The 17,764-nt window shown below is 48.4% G+C and overlaps 3 protein-coding genes across 4 annotated transcripts in view; 2 read left to right on the plus strand and 1 right to left on the minus strand.

The window, feature by feature from the left end:
• Positions 1-4,379: 4,379 nt before the first annotated feature.
• On the plus strand, positions 4,380-13,926 carry DPH7 (diphthamide biosynthesis 7; the record flags this gene model as incomplete). Its single annotated transcript, XM_083876060.1, has 9 exons — positions 4,380-4,517; positions 5,122-5,258; positions 5,650-5,737; positions 6,463-6,557; positions 8,118-8,284; positions 9,074-9,146; positions 9,886-9,951; positions 10,111-10,283; positions 12,037-13,926. The coding sequence occupies 9 exons, from the start codon at positions 4,380-4,382 to the stop codon at positions 12,648-12,650; spliced, it is 1,551 nt and encodes a 516-aa protein (XP_083732186.1). The 3' UTR covers positions 12,651-13,926.
• A 730-nt stretch (positions 13,927-14,656) lies between these two features.
• Positions 14,657-15,409, minus strand: MRPL41 (mitochondrial ribosomal protein L41). Its single transcript, XM_083876061.1, has one exon. It carries the CDS (start codon positions 15,280-15,282, stop codon positions 14,875-14,877), a length of 408 nt encoding a protein of 135 aa, XP_083732187.1. The 5' UTR covers positions 15,283-15,409; the 3' UTR covers positions 14,657-14,874.
• Positions 15,410-15,619: 210 nt separating this feature from the next.
• PNPLA7 (patatin like domain 7, lysophospholipase) overlaps positions 15,620-17,764 on the plus strand; it is a 120,858-nt gene continuing 118,713 nt past the window's right edge. For both annotated transcript variants that reach the window (XM_083876059.1, XM_083876058.1), the window contains exons 1-2: positions 15,620-15,690; positions 16,307-16,347. In XM_083876059.1, the coding sequence (XP_083732185.1) occupies positions 15,669-15,690; positions 16,307-16,347 (63 nt within the window). In that variant the 5' untranslated portion in view covers positions 15,620-15,668. The remainder of the gene's footprint in view (positions 15,691-16,306; positions 16,348-17,764) is intronic.

A 17,764-nucleotide genomic window follows, 5' to 3' on the forward strand; every position in this document is an offset into this window, starting at 1 on the left:
CCCTGTGATGCTTGAGCAGAATGGCTGACTGGACTAAGCCAGCTCTGACTGGTGCTGTGGAAAGGGATTTGGGTCTGCCCCTTCCAGTATTATATTCTCAAGCAAAAAGACTACTGTGGAGGCTCCAGGCAGGAAGCTTCTCATTATTTATATGTTAATACGTTTGTAAACTCATGTACAGTTTTTTGTTAGGAATTCTTCTTGATAGCACTCATTTAACTGTAATGTTCAGATGAGAACATGTTGTTGGGCCTATAAGTTTGGAAAAAAGACAAAAAAAAAAAAAAAAAAAAGAGTCATGTAGCAAAAAAGCTTTTCCTCCCATGTGGCAGCAGAAGTGTCTGTGGCAGTGCCAAGGCCGGCGGGGCAGGCTCCGGCAGCAGCACTTAACTCTGGAGAGAACTCTGCATGGAAGCTCCTTTGGAAAACAAAAAAAAAAGAGCAAACAAAGTAAAGGTTGGAATGAATCCATGTCTGCTCTCTGGCTTTTTCCCCCTTCCCTTGCAGCTGCTGTCAGAGCTGGGTGAGCCTGGCTGGTGGCAGATCCTGCAGGGCAGGGCAGGGCAGGGCCCCAGGAGCTGCTCTGGGGCTCAGGTGGGATCAGTGTCAGCCACTGCAGCCTCGGGGAGAGGGGCCTGGGAGCAGCCAGGATTTTTAGGAAGTTGGATCATCTTTCTGTCCCAAAACCCTTGTGCAGAAGGCAGAGGAAGGGGAGCTCAGGTACCAGCTGTGTGTGGATGTGATTCCCCTCCCTGTAGCACAGCAAACACTCCACTCATCTGCAGAGATGTTTAAATACCTAATATTGACTCATTTGAATTATTTATTCACTTTTTTTTTTATTATTTTAAGAGTTGTCATCAATCCAAAAATCACTTTTTTATTTTTTTAATGTAGTAATAAGTAAAAATAGTATGGGAGGAGGGTTTTCCTTTGCAGAGCACATGCCCATTTTTCTTTTCATGAATAACCATTTTCATTTTTTTGCCTTAGAAATGTAAAGAACTTGAGTTTCCTGAAGAACTAAATGGATAATTTAGTGCCAGGTGTTGGTCTTGCTTCACAGTAGAAGAATGTGAGCTGCTGAGTGCTTAGTGATTTTTTTTTTTTTTTTTTTTTGTAAAAACCGTTTAAAATTTTGATTTTTCCATCAGGATTCACTTTGCTACTTCATGTTGCAATGTTGGTCTTGCTTGTATTCAATTTGTTAGAAAATTGATCTGCTGTGGACTTCCAATATTATATTCTGTTTCTAATATCTGCACAGGAAGTTCTGAATTATTAACATTTTGGTGGGTTTTCATTCTTTGGCTTTAAGCATCTTGGGAAATAGTCAAGAACTTCTGAAACTTTGCTGGAAGTTCACTTGAAGGCACCTGGTAAAGTTGCCACTCTTAGACCACAGTTATATTGTAACTTTTCTCTTCAGGCAGCCCAAAATGCCCTTCAGTATGAAAAAACCAAGCAGGACTCAAATCAAATTTTCCTGTAATGAGTAATTTTTATTTTTTTTTAAAAGGAAACATTAATTCTTGAAATGAAATGCACAGATTTTGATTAATCTAAAATGGGACCTAAGGAATATTTTATTATTTGAGGTAATCTGTTGAACAGGGCAGAAGTATTGACATTTTTTTTCCCCTTGCCTGTTTAAAAAGCTGCTATTTGTCCTGCCTGTTTTCCATTTTTTTTTTTTTAACCAGGAATCACATTTGCCTTAAAACCCTTAAAGACTTGAGCAGCACCAAGCAGGGAAAAATTGGATATTTGTGATGCTGCCATGAGGACAAGGACAGGCTGCAGACCAGGGTCTGGTGGGGCAAAGGCAGGATTTGGAGGGTTTTTGGGGAAATCCTGATCCCAGGAAATGTGGGAGGGAAGGTGGGGAGATGCCCACAGGGTTAAAGGGTTTTAAGACCAACACAAGTGGAAAGAAACTGCCCAAACATCCTGTAAAGCCTCAGGGTGATAACAGACCTGGCTGTGTGATCTCTGGCTCCAGGTGTCCTTATGGCAGAGGAGAGAAGGGGCTCTGGGGATTTTGACTCTTGGAAAGGTGTTGGGGGCTGCACTGAGCACACCCCTGCCTGCTGGAGGGGGACATTGTGTGATAAATGATTCTGGCAGGTCTTGGTGTGCACAGAGATCTTCCCTTTCAATAAGGAGGGTCAGAAAGGAGCTTGAAGGTGGCAGCTCCCCAAGACATCCCAGAGGATGGAGCTCTTGTAAAGGCTTTCCTTACCCACACAGAGCCCAGGCTGGCAGGGATAGCTCTATATGGACAAAAAATTAAAAACTCAGGATTGGAGTAATTTATCTATTTATCTCCCCCTGATGGAGGTTGTTCTTCGTCCAAGTTGTTTCCTGCAGGGGAATCTGGTAAATCCAGCTCAGGTCAGGATGTGCAGCTGGAACAGAGGGCTGGCTGCACATCCCTGTGAACACACCATGAAATGTTCATAGAGGTTCCTTCCAGGTGCTCCTTCCTATCCAAATATCACCAATCCCAACATGCAGAAACCACAGCTGGAAATCCTGGCTGTCTTAAGAAACAAAATATGAAATAACAGTGGATTGCAGGGCTTGGTGTTTTGATACATGAACCTTAAACACATCATCAGGTTATAGTCTTAGTTTTCCTCTGTGATTTAACTTTAAATGAAACTCTTGGTAGAAGGAGCAGCTGAAAGACTGAAATGTTTATGAGAAGCATGGGGATTGTTCTAAGACACCTCAGGGATCAGGAGCAAAGTTTCACCACACAGCAAACAGCACTGAAAACAAAAAGAGGTTGGTGTGATTCAACAGGAGATACAATGTGGGATACTCAGAGTAAGAAAAAATCCTTTGGAAGCTGAACTTGTGTCCAAATGTAAGAGATGGAAAGAATAACATTTGGCAGGTGAAAAGTAGAACAAGGAAACAAACCAATAATGCAAAGAAATACAGAATATGAAGAATGTTCAAGTCATAAAATTTGAATGAGTAGTTTTGAAAAAATCAGGAGCAGGGGCACTGCTGGATTTGGCAGAGACAGAGCAAAGGGAAGGGCTGACCTGGAGATGAAAGTCTCAGCAGAAGAAAATGCAGTGAATTGTTTGCATATGTGAAAGGAAAGAAAAAGGAGGAAAAGCTGGTGGAGTTCACACAGGAATGCTTCCAGATGGAGAACTCCACAGAGAATCTGTTCAGAACAGAAGTGCTTTTAGGAGAGACTGAAATTCAGCTGAAATGAGCAGCAAATTGCCAGGACCAGCCGGTGCCACCTCTGGCTCTGGGGGAGCTCAGGGGTGACTGTGCTGAGCTCCCAGCGGGGGTGGTCACCTCTCCCTTGGGACAATGTCCCAGCAAATGTCACTGCAGCTTCTGGAAGGAATTTCCATCTACAGCCACCTGCAGATTCCTGGATGCAGCACCAAGGGCTGGATACCGAGGAGTCAGGGTGGGTTTTGTACAGGGAAATGATGTTTCAAAGCTTTACTGGAATTGCTTCGATTCCAGGCATCAACAAGCAGGAAAAGGGGATTGGGTTGGGACAGTCTAAACTGCATTTAATGGTGAGTTTGCTCAAGGCACTTAAGGAAAAAAAGCTGCTGGTCAAAAAGGGAAATGTCACACAAAGTGTTTAAATGATAGGAAAGGAAGAGTAGAAGGGAGGGTTTTTTTGGTGGTAGGAAGTAAACAGCTGGATGCCAAATGTATTATAAAAATTAGAAGAAAAGGTGATATATAATGGAAGTGACAACATTCACTGATGAGGTTATGCAGTGTAATAATAATAATAATATAAGAAAGGCTGAGTGAAAGGATGTTATGAGAGAGTGGGAGACGAAATTCAATGTCAATGAATGTTGGGTTGGTTAAGGGAAAACACCAAAGGGCCGGGCCTGGGCTGATGGGGAGGGAAGGGAAGGGAAGGGAAGGGAAGGGAAGGGAAGGGAAGGGAAGGGAAGGGAAGGGAAGGGAAGGGAAGGGAAGGGAAGGGAAGGGCAGGGCAGGGCAGGGCAGGGCTGCGGGACCCGCCCTCCCACCCCAAAGGACCCAGGGGAAGGGAAGGGCTCAGAGCAGCCCCCAGGACGGCGGTACCAGCCCGTGTGTCCTCGGGAAGCGCCGGGTGGGGAAGGTGGGGGAGGTCTCTAAGGGAGATGCTGAAAGCCGGGAAGGCTGATCCCGGTTTTCGGTCCAGGGCAGGATCCCGCCCCGGGGAGGAGCTGGAGGGAGGGAGGAGCTCGGACAAGCGAACAGAACCCCAAATCCCGGCCCGGGGAAGCAGCTCCGCCCTGACCGGGAAGCAAACGGGGCGGCCCCGCCTTCCCCCGGAGCTCTCCCGGAGCCGCCCCCCGGCGCTGCAGGCCCAGCCCGGCCCGGCCCGGCCCGCCATGGCCGCGCCCTGCAGGACGCGCACGCTGCAGGTGGTGGACACGGAGTTCAGCGCGGACGCGGTGGAGTGGTGCCCTGTGGAGGGCTGGCACAGCATCCTGGCCTGCGGCACCTACCACCTGCGGGCCCCCGAGCAGGTGAGCCATCCCCGGGGCCGCTGCACATCCTCAGCCCTGCCCGGCCGGTGCCTTTCTGGGGCGACCTCCCATCCCCATCTCTGCCCGATACAGCTCCGGGAGAGCCCCAGCCCCATCCCTGAAAGACACTGCACCAGGGTGAACCTCTGGCCCTGCTCCCAGGAGAGCCCCAGCTCCATCCCCATCCCATCCCCATCCCTGGCTGACCCCACACCAGGGTGAACCCCTGGCCCTTTTTCTGTCCTTTCTGATTTTTTGCTTTCGAGTGTTTGAGTCTTTGCAGCCTGATTTTCACGCTGCTTCATGTAAACAATATTGTATTCTTAGAATTTATCTGTGTGTTTTGCATAGTTGTTCTCTGAGAGGAGAATTTGACTGATGGTCACAGTGACCAATGGGGTCAGGAGGTTGTGACCTCCTTGGGCCAATCTGGGCCCTCTGTACAAAATATATATAAGTAGAATTAGAGTCAGATAATAAAGAGCCTTCCGTGTTTGACCTGCTGCTGCTGCTGCCTGCTGTCCTCTGTGAAGGTCCACACCCACATCACAACGTGTTGCCCCTCTAAGGGCAGGGTAACACTTTTCTTTCCATGTTTGCCCAGGGTGATTCCCGGGGGGGCAGTGCAGCCTGTGACCGCACAGGGAGGCTCTACCTGTACCACTACAACGAGGAGCAGCCGTTCATCCCCCTGAGCGAGATCCAGCGCATCGACACCGCCGCCATCCTGGACATCAAATGGTAACTCTGGCCTGGCCCAGCTCGGGGCACAGCTCTGCTCCTCCAGGGATCCTGTTTTGGCATGGCAGCAACAGCAATAGTTACTAATGGAATATTTCCTGACTTCTTGGAGGGAAATACTTTCCATGAGCAAAGACTGCCTTGTTTTTGTTTTATGCTTTCTGATCACTTGGCTGATCATGAATTTGTACCTCATTTATTTATGTAATAACATAGAGTAGATCTCTCCTATACAGAATCCCCTCCTTGCAACTTGAGCAGCCTTAGATTTTCTTAATGTGAGATTTTTTGGTCACATAACCTTCTCCTTTTGCATGTTACGGCTTTGCTCTCTTTCTAAAACACCAGAAAGATGGACATTGTTGGAGACTTGTTTAACTTGATCTTTTAGGTGCCACATTCCTGTTGCAGAACATCCCATGGTTGGCATCGCAAACTCCACGGGTGCTGTGGAATTTTGCCACTTGACTGGAAGTGAGGTGGGTGGATGCAATGCCTGCTGCTGCTGAAGCTGATTTTAACCCATGTTTGATACATCTACATTTACTAGTAGTGTGCATAGGCTTGCAGGAAAGCTGGGTGGTTTCCATGGCTTCCTCAGTATGCTTAGCTTTTTAAACGCTTCTTTTTTTTCTTCTGATACTGTTTTATCATAATTTCTGTGAATTTGTTTGTGGCACCAGAGAGTTGGGCTGGGCTCTACCCACCTGCAAAGTTGGGCAGGAGAGGCAGGAGGAGGGCAGAAGCAAATCCTGGAAACAAGTATGGCCTAACTGGGAACCATCAGAAGGTGCAAAGCTGGTAAAAGCAGAGAGGATTTTTGGAGTGGGGTTTCTTTTGGTGGTGAGAGAAGAGAGTGATCAGAGCCATTCTCACAGAGCAAAGAAAGCAGAGGCCAGTCTGTAAGGGAATTCAGCACTCAGGTCATCTCTTGTGCTGCCCTTCAATGCTTCCTGAGAAGAAGCAGAGTTCAAGGGAGGTTTGGTGGGAGATGAGCAGCAGAAAGGTGGGATCCTGTGTGTGCACGTTTCCCCCTCAGCCAGCACTGGGTGACTGTGCAGTGCTGTGGGACATTCCTTTGCTTCTTTATTGTGAGACCCTCCTTTGCTCATCACTCTCTGGAAAACCTGCTGTGGGAAGGTTCACCTGTTGTTATGTTCCTGCTGTCTTCCCAGTGTTAATCCATGCCTTTTGTTTCCAGTAGAAGAACAGCTGCATGTTGGAGCCACGCTTCAGGGTGGATCTCGGGGCACAGCGACTGGCCTTGTCCCTGGACTGGTCCACTGGACGAGAGCAATGGTGAGAGCAATGGCCAGGGGTGTGTGGGACAACTTTCAGGAGAAGCTGAGGAATGAATGACTCCTTGGATGAAGGAGTCTTTAGTGGTTTTGACTTTCTTCATCCCAGATGTCTCCCTGGCCCTGTTGTAGAAGTTGCTGTTTCCAGAGCAAAGGTAACAGGAACACAAACACTGTGGCCACTGGAACAGGAGCAGAGATTAAACCAACGACAGATGGGAGGTTGTGCTCTGGGGGATGGCAGCAGCTGAGCCAGGGATGTGTCTTCTGCTGCCTTAGTTAAAAGGAAAGACCAGAGTGGGATGAAAATGGAGCCACTGGTTCCAACTCTGCTCTTAGAACAGCTGAAATTTTAGTGTGAAGTTCTCCTTAAGAACTGCTAATAATAGCACCTGTAGGAAGTTTAATCATGGGTTGGTGAGAAACAGGAGAGGATTGGTTTGGAAGTGGCTCCTTCTTTCCTCAAGCACTCATACATGAGATTTCAGAAATGGCATTGCTGTATGAAGTAAGCTGAATTAGCTGTACCTTGAAAGAAGGAGGAGGGGTTATTGTGTTCTGTAGGTGGAGGTGAAGAGTGGTGCCTTTGGTGTGAGGCTGGAAACCAGGAGGATCAGGCAGTCATTGCTTCATGCTGTAGGGCAAATTTGCTAATTAAAGCTGTTTCTGTGTGTGCTGTTTAATGAGTAGAATTGCCAGTTAGACTTTCTCCCTACATTCCTCCTTTTTGTCTCTGTTCTTTATGACAAGTGATTGTTGCCATGATGGAAAACCCCTCTAAACCTGTCATTGTTGTCACTTGAGAGACCAATAACTGCTCCTAGAAGCCAAATGTCCACTGTTCACATCTCTGCAGGAAGGGGGTGGCCCTGTATCTCTTATTTGGGAGATTCAGTGTGGTTGAATCATTTCATACAGAACTGGAAAGAATCCCCAGGCCACCAAAGCAAGTTGCAGGTAACCAAACAGAAGGGACTTAGTTCATGTCAGGGAATGCCAGAAAATCTGTGCATTGGAAATGGCAAAACATTTGCCAGTGCTCCAAGGTCATTGTGTCTAGAAACTGTAACTGTACTGTGGCACAGGAGGAGAGCAGAAAAGGTCAGGATCAGCCAGTGCTTTGGGTTTCAGTGATAGCAGGGAAATAAAACATCTCTTTGTACTCCAGAAGAGGGAAGAGGCTCTGAAAGGGCATTGTCAGTCTGACTTGGAGGAAAAAAAAAAAAAAAAAAAAAAAAAAAAAAAAAAAAAAAAAAGCCTTCTTCACATGGAATTTGTTTATTGATGTAATGTGAAGCATGTAAGAAATCAAGTTTTGCATCTCTGAGAAAGACAAGAGCCAGCAGTGGTTCTTTCCCTGACATGGGTGTGAGTGGTTGTTCCCTGTGAGAGCAGGGAGTGGTGGTCACTGGGCCAGGTGATTTTCAGATGAAGCTGAAAAGAATTGTATGAATGTGTTATTCTTGCCACCGTGTTGCCAGTATCTGTCAGTGTTTAGTTAGTGAATGGAAATATTTGATTTTTGCATAACTCCCAATGTTTTTTGTGTACCCTGCTGTAGTGGATGTCCTTTAAGAGTGATCAGCAGTGATTCAGAGGGGAAGCTGAATCTTTTCTCCATAGATGAATCTGCTCCTTCTGTGCATGTCCTGAACCAGTGGGAAGCTCACAGATTTGAGGCCTGGATTGCTGCTTTTAATTACTGGGACACTGATATCGTGTATTCAGGTCTGTATGGGCTGGGAATCTCCTTGGGGGCTGTTGGGGAGGGGGCCCCTTGTTTAGGGATGTGTTCCTTGGGTTTTTACTTTTTAGGGTTGGGTGTGCTGCTTGATCACCTCTTGAAAGAGCTGGGGGCTGTGGTTAGAGGTGAAAGGCTTCTTTTCTTGATGGTGGGAAGTGGTTAATTAGTAGTTAATTAGGAGAAGCTGTACCCTGAAAACTGTGCTATTGGCAAAAAACATTATATTCTCCTGCAGTATGCAAAGAGCCAGAGAAATGTTTGAATCCAGTCTTTGTGACTTCTATTTTTTTTTCCTTACCAAAGGGGAGGGTACCACCATATTGATACCACATGTGTTTTCTGTGGTGATGGGTATTGGGAGCCTCAGTGTGATTTTTGGTGTGTCTGTTAAATTCTGTGAGATCCCAGGGCTGGAAAGCATCAGGTGTGTCACAGAGTGCCCTGAGCAGGAAGGGATGACCAGGATCATCCAGTGACACTCCTGTCCCTGCCCAGACCCCCCAACAATCCCCCCCTGGGCACCCCTGGCAGGGCTGTCCAAAGGCTCCTGGAGCTCTGTGCCCATTCCCTGGGGAGCCTGGGCAGTGCCTGAACCCTCTGGGGGAAGAGCCTTTCCCTGCTCTGCAGCCTGAGCCTGACACAGCTCCAGTATCCTGTCCCTGTCCCAGAGCAGAGATGGAGCTGCCCCTCGTGAGGAGGCTGCAGACTCTTGGCACTGTTTGCCCCACGCTCAGGGCTGGTGCTGAGGGTGACAGTGTTTTGTCCCTGGGCAGGAGGGGATGACAGCCTGCTCAAGGGCTGGGACACCAGGTGCAGTCCGGAGGCTCCAGTGTTCACCAGCAGGAGGTGAGTGAGACCTGCCCACAGCCAGCCCTGCAGCGGTGGGGTGGGAACAGCCACTGAATTTGGAGATGTGCAGTGATAATGGATCCTGCTTCTGCCTCCCTGGGAAAATGGAGACATCTATCAGTTTTTCTCATCAGAACTTCAGGTTGAAACTTCCTTCTCATTGTCCTTTAACACAATAAACCAAGTGCTGACTTCCACATGGGAAGAGGGAGGTAGTTTCTTTCTAAAAACAGATCCTGATTTACACTTTTATTTTGGCATTTTATGTGTGTTAAATTTAAATATATTATTATTTCGAAAATACTTTGTTCTCCACTGTTTAGTTATTTGAAGTGATCCATCTTATTTTAAAAAATGGTAAAAACAATATACACACCTCTCCAGTGGAATTCTGTATGTAAATCTTCATTACACTGGGGACTATTGCTATGGAAATACTAATTTGGGAGTAAAGTCTCCTGGGAATGGAGTTCTGCTGGAATTCTTAGGGCCTTTGAGCAGCAGTTTATGGGGTCAATATTACTAGAAAATACCTGTGCTGAGAGATGGTGTGAGTAGAAGTTTTGTCCCTGGGAAGGCTGTTGGACTGTGCAGATGAAACTCTGCCTGGGTGGGTCACTGGACTGAAATTTTGAGCTTACCTCTCCCGAGACACCTTGATGAAATAACGTGGACTCAAAATGCTTGGAATTCAAGGAAGGAGCCCTTCTTGAATTGCTGCCTCTTCCCCCTGCAGACATTCCATGGGCGTGTGCAGCATCCAGTGCAGTCCTCACCGGGAGAATCTCCTGGCCACAGGCAGGTGAGTCCCTTGAGCTGTGACCAACCTCCTCTGTTACCTGAACGTGCTGCTGCCTCTTCAGAAATTCCATGAGGTGCAGAGCACGTTATCTTTATAACCCTTTTTCTGTGTCCTGACTGGGCTGTGCTGCTTTTCTGTCTGCTTGTGGTGTGTCCCCAGCTACGACGAGCACGTTCTGCTGTGGGACAGCAGGAACATGAGGCAGCCCCTGGCTGACACCCACGTGGAGGGTGGGGTGTGGAGGCTGAAGTGGCACCCCACGTGTGATTTCGTGCTCTTGGCAGCCTGCATGCAGAGCGGCTTCAAGATCCTCGACTGCCGCGGGAGCCTGGGTGAGTCTGGGGAACAGAGATCTCGGGTTTTGGGTTTTTTTCTGAGATTTCAAAGCTGGTGGTTCTGGTGGGTCAGAGGGAGTGTTTTTCCCTCCTGTCCTCTGAAGGATTTGAATATGAGTCTGTGCTGAGTGCGAGAATGATGTGGAGTCTCAAGGTCTTGGTTTTCTTGGTTTCTCGTGTTGTTTATTAATTCTTATCTTACAAATTTTTTGTGTCCAGCCAAGATGTTCACAGCAGCTCAGACACGATGGGACTGCCCTGTGATGGGAGGTCACTCTGCTTTTATACAGATAATTATGTGGTTATTTTTTTCCATTTCTTACCAATGCCTAGTAACTATACATGAAGGGTCATTTCTACTTTGTCCCAATCCTATCAAACTCCCTTGTGCCCACGTCACTGCAGACAATGGAGCCAAGGGAGAAGGAGAAGAACTCAGGGTTCCACCCTAATTCCACCATCTTGTCCCTTTGCACCTCCATTCTAAAAATCCAAAAACTACAAAATCTTCCACATGGTGATAAACTACACCACTGTCTGTTACACATTTGTGACTTGCAATTCTTCTCTGTGTTGGATGTTTTCCCCATGGACCAAAATCCAAGTCTGTGTCCTCCTGGGCTCTGTGCCAGGGAAACCCCCCTGCACAGACCTCAGACCCTCTTCCTGGGGTCCCAGGGCTCTCTACTGAGCCCTGTGACCTTCCAGGGTGCCCAGAGGGATGCCCTGGACTCTGACACAGAGGTTCTCTGGGGCTGCTCTCCTTTGCTGCCTCCAGATTAATAGGAAGCTCCAGCTCCTGCTGGGAGGATTGAGATGGTGTTAATGGCCATAGATTTCTGTCCCAATTTGAGATAACTTTCAGCTTTTCCATATCTCTGCTTGTTGTGCCAAGGCCCTGTCACTATTGGTGTGTAAATCTTTCAGAATTTCTTTTCCCAGGAGGAAAGGCTTTGTGTTTGGTGTCAGGGCACAACCATTCAGGGGTTGTGTTCATTGTCATGGTTGAGAGGTGTTTCTGTCAGGTGGTGCTTTCCTGTCAGCAGAACTCACTGACCTGCTGGGGAATCAGTTATTGCCTCAGGAAGGAAGTGCTTTGCAGCCTGGTTAATCCAGAATAACATGAATGAGCCCTTCATGTGAATCACGAGGTACTTCCATGGTGGAAAAGCCGTTTGCATTCACATTACAAATGCAGCCTGACAGAGGCTGGTTGGCTTCCTGCGTCCCCAGACCTTGAGCAGATCCACAGCTTAGGAAATGAGGGTGGCATTTCTCCTGTGTGGGGAAGGAAGCAACTTGATGTTCATTTAAGAGTCAAATGCTGAAAGCTGACAGGAGGAACATCTGCAGTGTATTAATAACCAGGAACTGGCAATCCTCCAGGTGTGTTCATGGCTCAGTGAAGGTTGTGGTATGATCAGTCTTGTCAGTCCTGAGCCTTTGTAGGCACTTTGAATAATGATGCTCTTAAACCTCATGCATGTTAAACCCTCTTCTCCCCTGCTACTGACCCAGGGAGAATCCAGGCCACTGAGAGGTGGCTGGAAATTGTCAGTACCTCATTCCTCCTGGATTGCTTCACTCTGTGGTGAAGAGGGCAATCACCAGAGAACTCTACCTGTGAGGCACAGCCAATGCTGGAATGGCTGCTGAGCACTGTGCCACAACCCCAACTTGATTTCTAAGTCCTTTCATTCATCTTTTTTTTTTTTTTCTCTCTCTTTTTTTTTTTTTTTTTTTTTTTTAGCGGAAAACACAGAGGAATGTGTCATCCTGTCATCCTACGTGCTGCACAATTCCTTGGCCTATGGGGCTGACTGGTCCAGGCTGTGCCCAAGGGATTCCCTGTCTGCAGGCCAGGACCTTGCTGCTGCCTGCCAGCCTTTGGAGGAGCTCGTGGGAGCAGCAGGGCAAGGAGAGCAGAGGCTCAATGTGCAGGTGCAGAACCTGAAGATAATTTATGAATCTCCTACAGCTACTTTTGATGTAATCCTGGATGAGGAGAGTGAAAGCCCTGCTGTGGCACTGGCAGCAGGGGCAGGCCCAAAGCTGCCTGGGGATGCTGGACTGGGCAGGGGCTCTGGATTAAAGGGAAGTTTAGATTTGGCTGCCCAAGGAGCAGATCCAGGGTCAGGCAGTGGCTCTGACTCAGGAGCCAAGAGACCCAATGGAATGGGGCTGGACAGAGGCAGTGACTCAGCCAGGGCTCCAGACAGCCCCAAAGAAATGAGCATTGTAGCCACTTGTTCTTTCTATGACAACATCCTCCACGTCTGGAAGTGGGAGATGAGCCTGGTGACCCCTCCAGATGTGCCAAGTCCTAAATCTCCATCTGAAAGAACAGCTGAAAGTTTGCATTGACCAGTCCCAGGGGACGAGGGAGGAAAACTCCTGAACTGACAGAGACAGCTGAACTTAAAGCCCCAACTTCTGCTGGCCTTTCCCATCTCACTGTTGAGCTTGGGAGTCCTTCAAGGCCAACACTGGTGGTTTATTTTCAGCACAGAAGGAAGCCTTTGCTTAGAGGCCTGTGGTCAGGTTTATTTAGTTTTTTTTAATTTAGTTTTTCCCTTAATGTCCTGGTTCCAAGTGGAACAGCCCTCCTCTCACAGGCTGCTGCTTTGTACCTCAGATCTGAATCCTTTTCAAGGCTGGTTTGCATTTCACAAGGGATCTGTTCAGCCTGTTCTCCCCCTTCCCTCACAAGCCAGACTTGGCTGTATGACCAGAAGGTTTCCTCAAAGTCTCAGCAAAGCCCCGGAGCAGAGGCTGGGCTGTGAGATGGCTGTGTCCCTGGAGAAGAGCTCAGACAGGCCAGATCCGGTGCCACATGCTCCCGGGGATGTTTAACAGAAGTTCTGGTTCAGAAGGAAGTGCTGCTCTGAGATCCTCCCTGGTGCTCCTCCATCATTTTTCATCACTCACTGCAAACTCCCCCATCACTCCCAGCTGAGCAAACCCTGGTTCAGATAAATCCTGTAGTGCCCCCACCATGTTTTAGTGCCCCCCAATCACCCCCCGTGGCCTCTCAGTACCCACCTCATGCTTTCTGCTCTCCACAGAGCCATTTTTAGGTCCAAAGTCAAGCTCAGTTTTTAAAAGGTGAACAGCTTTAAGATCAAAGCCTCCAAAAAGTATAAATGGTGTTTCTTGACATCTTTTTAAGTTTAAAACCAAAATCTTAACAGCATTACCCTAACTACCTCCAGGAATGGCTGCAGGATTTCTCATGGTTGCTCCATTAGATTTTTTTTTTTTCACTGTAAAATATCCAAAACACCCTTTCTGGAACATTTTCTCTATTCCTACAAACAAAAAACCAGCTTAAACTAGATCAGTAACTTTTAGCGTGCGTGGTTTGTCTCTGAGGGTCCTAAAGAATGAGTTTTCTAGAGGGAAAGAAACACCAGCAACAGTTCTCTGTGTAACAGTGCTGCAACTAAACGAGGTCCAGCAGATGAAAAACTTTGCTGCTTTGAAAAACCCCCCTTCCCAAGGGCGAATGTGTATTTTAGCAAACATTCTGGAGCACTGTTACATGAAGATTCACATTAAGTTAATGAAAACAAGTGCTTTTGCTAAAGAAAAAAAAAAAAGCTATTTTTGGATGTTTCTAAAATAAAACCGATATAAGTAATTTATCTTTTTTTGTTGTTGTTGTTCTGAGTTCTAAAAATCAAATTATTTGATAGTCCTTATAGGGATGGTTTGGGCTCCAAGGGGTGAATGTTCTCTGGGAGTCAGAGGACGATCCAGTTTCCAGGAAAAACTCAGGGTGTGTCCCTGTATCTGCTGATGACTCTGTTTTAAAGGTTGTAATGCCTTTTATTGCCCTGTGAGAGCGACAGGAAACAGCCCCAGGGCAAGAAGCTGGAGCGGTGTCAGCGACTGGGACCAGCCTGGTTTGGGCTCCGGGCCAGGCTTGATTTGCTCAGAGAAATGAGGAGACACAGTCAGGGGAAGGAGGTAAATTATGAAGTCCAGACCAAGCTGGAATTGGCATCAAAAGGCACAGAATCTCCTTCAGACACCTGCACAGTGCCCTGGCTGGTCTCACAAGGGAAAAGCTGAAGGGCCAACTCTGCCAGCAGCAGCAGCACCAAGGCAGGGAACAGCCACTTGTGTGTAACTTCTTCTGCTCAGCTCCACAGGAGGTGAAAAATGCCCAGTTCAGTGAGAAAAGCTGTGCTTTCCTCATCCTCTCTGTGGCTGATACTTGATCACAGCTCATCCTTGTGGGATTTGGGGCTGCAGCCCCGAAAATCTGGAGGTTTCAATTTCCACCCCAAGGACTCACCTGTCAGCCCTTACCACGGACTAAGTGCTCACAAACCATCCACTAAATTTGCTTCTTTTCTCCCAAAGCGAACGTTTTCACTCTTAATTTAAATTTTAAATTTTAATTCTTAAAACTTCGCAGTGCTTTGTATTTAGAAACGTCATGGACCTTCAGAACCCCCAGAGAGGGCTCTGCTCATCACACAACTGTCTCCCAGAGGAATTAAATGAGATATTACAGAAGAAGAAGGTAGAAGGGTTTGCTTTAATGTCCAGCATCACTGATATCGGTGTCACTGCCCCCTCCCTACCGCACGTAGTTCTTGGGGAAGAGCTGGAAGAGCTTTCCCTCCTGCGTGGGCTCGAAGCCGTATTTCTCCAGTTTGCTGGGGTCGAACGTGCCGTCCTTCACGTCCTTCTCGATGCGCGGAGCCACCAGCTCGTCGAAGAGTTTTTTTGCGGTCAGGGGCGGCTCGGAGCCCTCGGCGGCGCGGTACGACACGTAGGGCCGCAGCTTGAAGCCTGTCAGGTCAGGCACCACGAACTCGGGCACCATCTCCTTGACGAGGAGGAATTTCTTGTTGCGGGTGAGCACTCCCAGCTTCTTGGCCCCGCGGCCTTTGTTGTAGCTCCGCGGGCCGCGCTTGCTCGTGAACGGCGACACGCGGTCGGCGCCGCGCACCAGCCCGCGGACCAGCTGGGTCAGCAGCCCCATGGCGGGCACCGAGGGCTCAGCGGGGCCTGGAAAGCACCGGAGGCGGAATCGGTCCCTGAGAGCACCGAGACCTCCCCAAACCGCGCCGGGGCCGCGTCCCCCTCACGACCCGGAGCACCCCCCAACAGCGCCCGCTCTGATTGGTCAGGCCGGACCAGCCAATCCGCGGAGCCGATACTACCCCAGGCGGCACGCGCGCCGGCGGGCTCTGTGGGGGGCTTTTCCTGCCAATCAGCGGCGAGCTGCCCGCGGGGTGGGCGGAGCTTGGCGCGGCCGCGCCCCCTGGCGGAGGCGGGCGGGGTGTGCGCCCTTCGCCCCCGGCCCGGGGACCGGCACCGGCACCGCACCGGGACTGGCACCGCACCGGGACCGGGACCAGCACCGGGATGATGGCGGGGCCAGGAGCAGGTAAGAGGCTGCCAGGATCGCTGGAGCGCGGCGGCGGGACCGGGGCCTGGTGGGTTTGTGCAGGCGCGGTGCCCCCCGGCCGGTGCCGGTGTCAGTGCTGGTGTCGGTGCCTGAGGCCCGGCGGGAGGAGGTGGTTGTTTCCCTGTTTGGTTTCCCTGTCCCGGGCTGGAACCTGGGGAAACGGGGCCGGGACAGTGACCATGAGAATGACCAGGAGATTGACCAGGAGATTGACCAGGACAGTGACCAGGAGATTCACCAGGAGATTGACCAGGACAGTGACAGGACAGTGACCAGGACAGTGACCAGGACAGTTTACCGGTGCTGTCCCAGGGCCGTGTTCCCTTTCCTGAGGGAGCAGCGATGGCTCTGCCTGTCCCACCGGGCTCTGGCACCTTGTGGAGACCCCCAGGGAGTTCCTATTTAAATTGGAGAGTTTTTTTCAGGAGAAATCCCGTCCCCCAGCTGGGTTTTGTTGCCCGGCACAGAGGCGAAGGGATGATAAAGTTAAAGAAATTGTTGTTCCCCTTGTGTTGTTCAAGAGTTTGGATCGGAAGTTGTGGTGATCTCGTCACTCAGCCTTCTGTCTTTGTTTTTATTTTTGCTCCTCCCGCAGCTCCAGACATGGATGAAGTTGACAACATCACCAGCCTTGAGGTAGGATATGCTTTGGTTTTATTGTTGGATTTATTTTATTGTTGGACTAATTTTATTGTTGGACTTATTTGTTGTTGGACTTATTTTATTGTTGAACTTATTTATTATTGGCCTTATTTATTGTTGGAGTTATTTATTATTCTGGAAACCCTGTGAGTGTTTCCAGAAGCTTTCAGCTTCTGGAAAAAGCTAATTTGATAGCATTGGGACAATGCTTTTAGATGTTTTTACTTTTGGAAGAGCCTTTCTTGCTGGGAGTTTTATCCTCTCAAAAGTTTTAAGGATTGGTCTAATTTTATTTTGTGTGTGTGTGTGTTTTATTTCTTGCAAACTGTGCAGGCTCTGCTTCATATTCTAAACAATTTCAATAATGCTGTTATTTAAGTACTGTCATTTTTAGCCTAAAGAAGAAGGAGTTGCAGAATTCTGGCAGATTGCTCTTCTTGCATTTATTTTTGATCATAAATGTGAAAATCAGAGACCAGCAAGGCACATGGTGCTGTCCCTAGTCGTGAAAAACAACCCCCATGGGAGGAAATAGTTCCCATAACTAACAAACACACACAATGTACTTGCACACAGTTAACAATGTCTTGTGAAAATCCAAGTTTTGTAGCCAAAACAAGGCACAGGCACCCCTGAGCTGTGAGGAAACCTTGTGTTTTGGGCTAATCCCAGTTTTAAGTCCTTGTTCTCAGGGCTGATAAGCCTTTCCCAGCCCTGCCTGGACAGGGGATGTGTCAGTGTTTGCCTTGGGCTGCAGTGAGGAGCTGCTGGACTCTCAGAGTGCTGTGTGCCTGTACTCTGGATGGGTGTGAGCTGCATATTTGTGCTGCTTGCTGTTCAGTCTCGAGTTCTTGAGGAAACATCAACATCAGGAGGCAGAGAAATGCTCTTTATGCCAGTCCAAGCTGGGAAGGATCCCTCCTGAATCTGAGCAGGGGAATATCACATTGTCACTGGTGAAAAAATTTGTAATAACCTTTCAGTGGTTCTTGGAGCTCTGAATTTCTTCTTTCCCTCGTTGTTTTTCTGCACTGAGGTCCCAGCCTGGGCATGTTTGTGTTTTTATTCTTTTCCCCCCGTGGATTTATTTCTCCTCCTGAAGCAGCAATGTGAGTGTCAGTTGGCAATTACTATTTTTGGTGTTATTTGAGATCATCCAGGCCTGGGGAGCAGCAGGACTGTCTGTGTCCCTGTGTCCCTGAGGCTGCCAAAGGGAAATAAATCTGTGAAGTGACCACAACAGACTTCCACCACCAGGAACTCTGTGTCACCAGGTGTTCTACCTGTTGCTGACACATCTTCAGCTTTTTATTTTTAAAAAAAAAATCTTGTGACTTTTCCCTGTAATCCCATGAGTAATAGTCTGATAACAGCAGTGACAGAGTTACTTTGACTCATGTTGGGAGGATAA

Source organism: Zosterops lateralis (genome assembly GCF_965231275.1).
Source record: "Zosterops lateralis genome assembly, chromosome: 20".
Taxonomy (NCBI): Eukaryota; Metazoa; Chordata; class Aves; order Passeriformes; family Zosteropidae; genus Zosterops; species Zosterops lateralis.

What these genes read in the sequence shown, in the direction of transcription:
- MRPL41 (XM_083876061.1), bottom strand. Translation starts at nt 15,282, where the DNA reads ATGGGGCTGCTGACCCAGCTGGTCCGCGGGCTGGTGCGCGGCGCCGAC.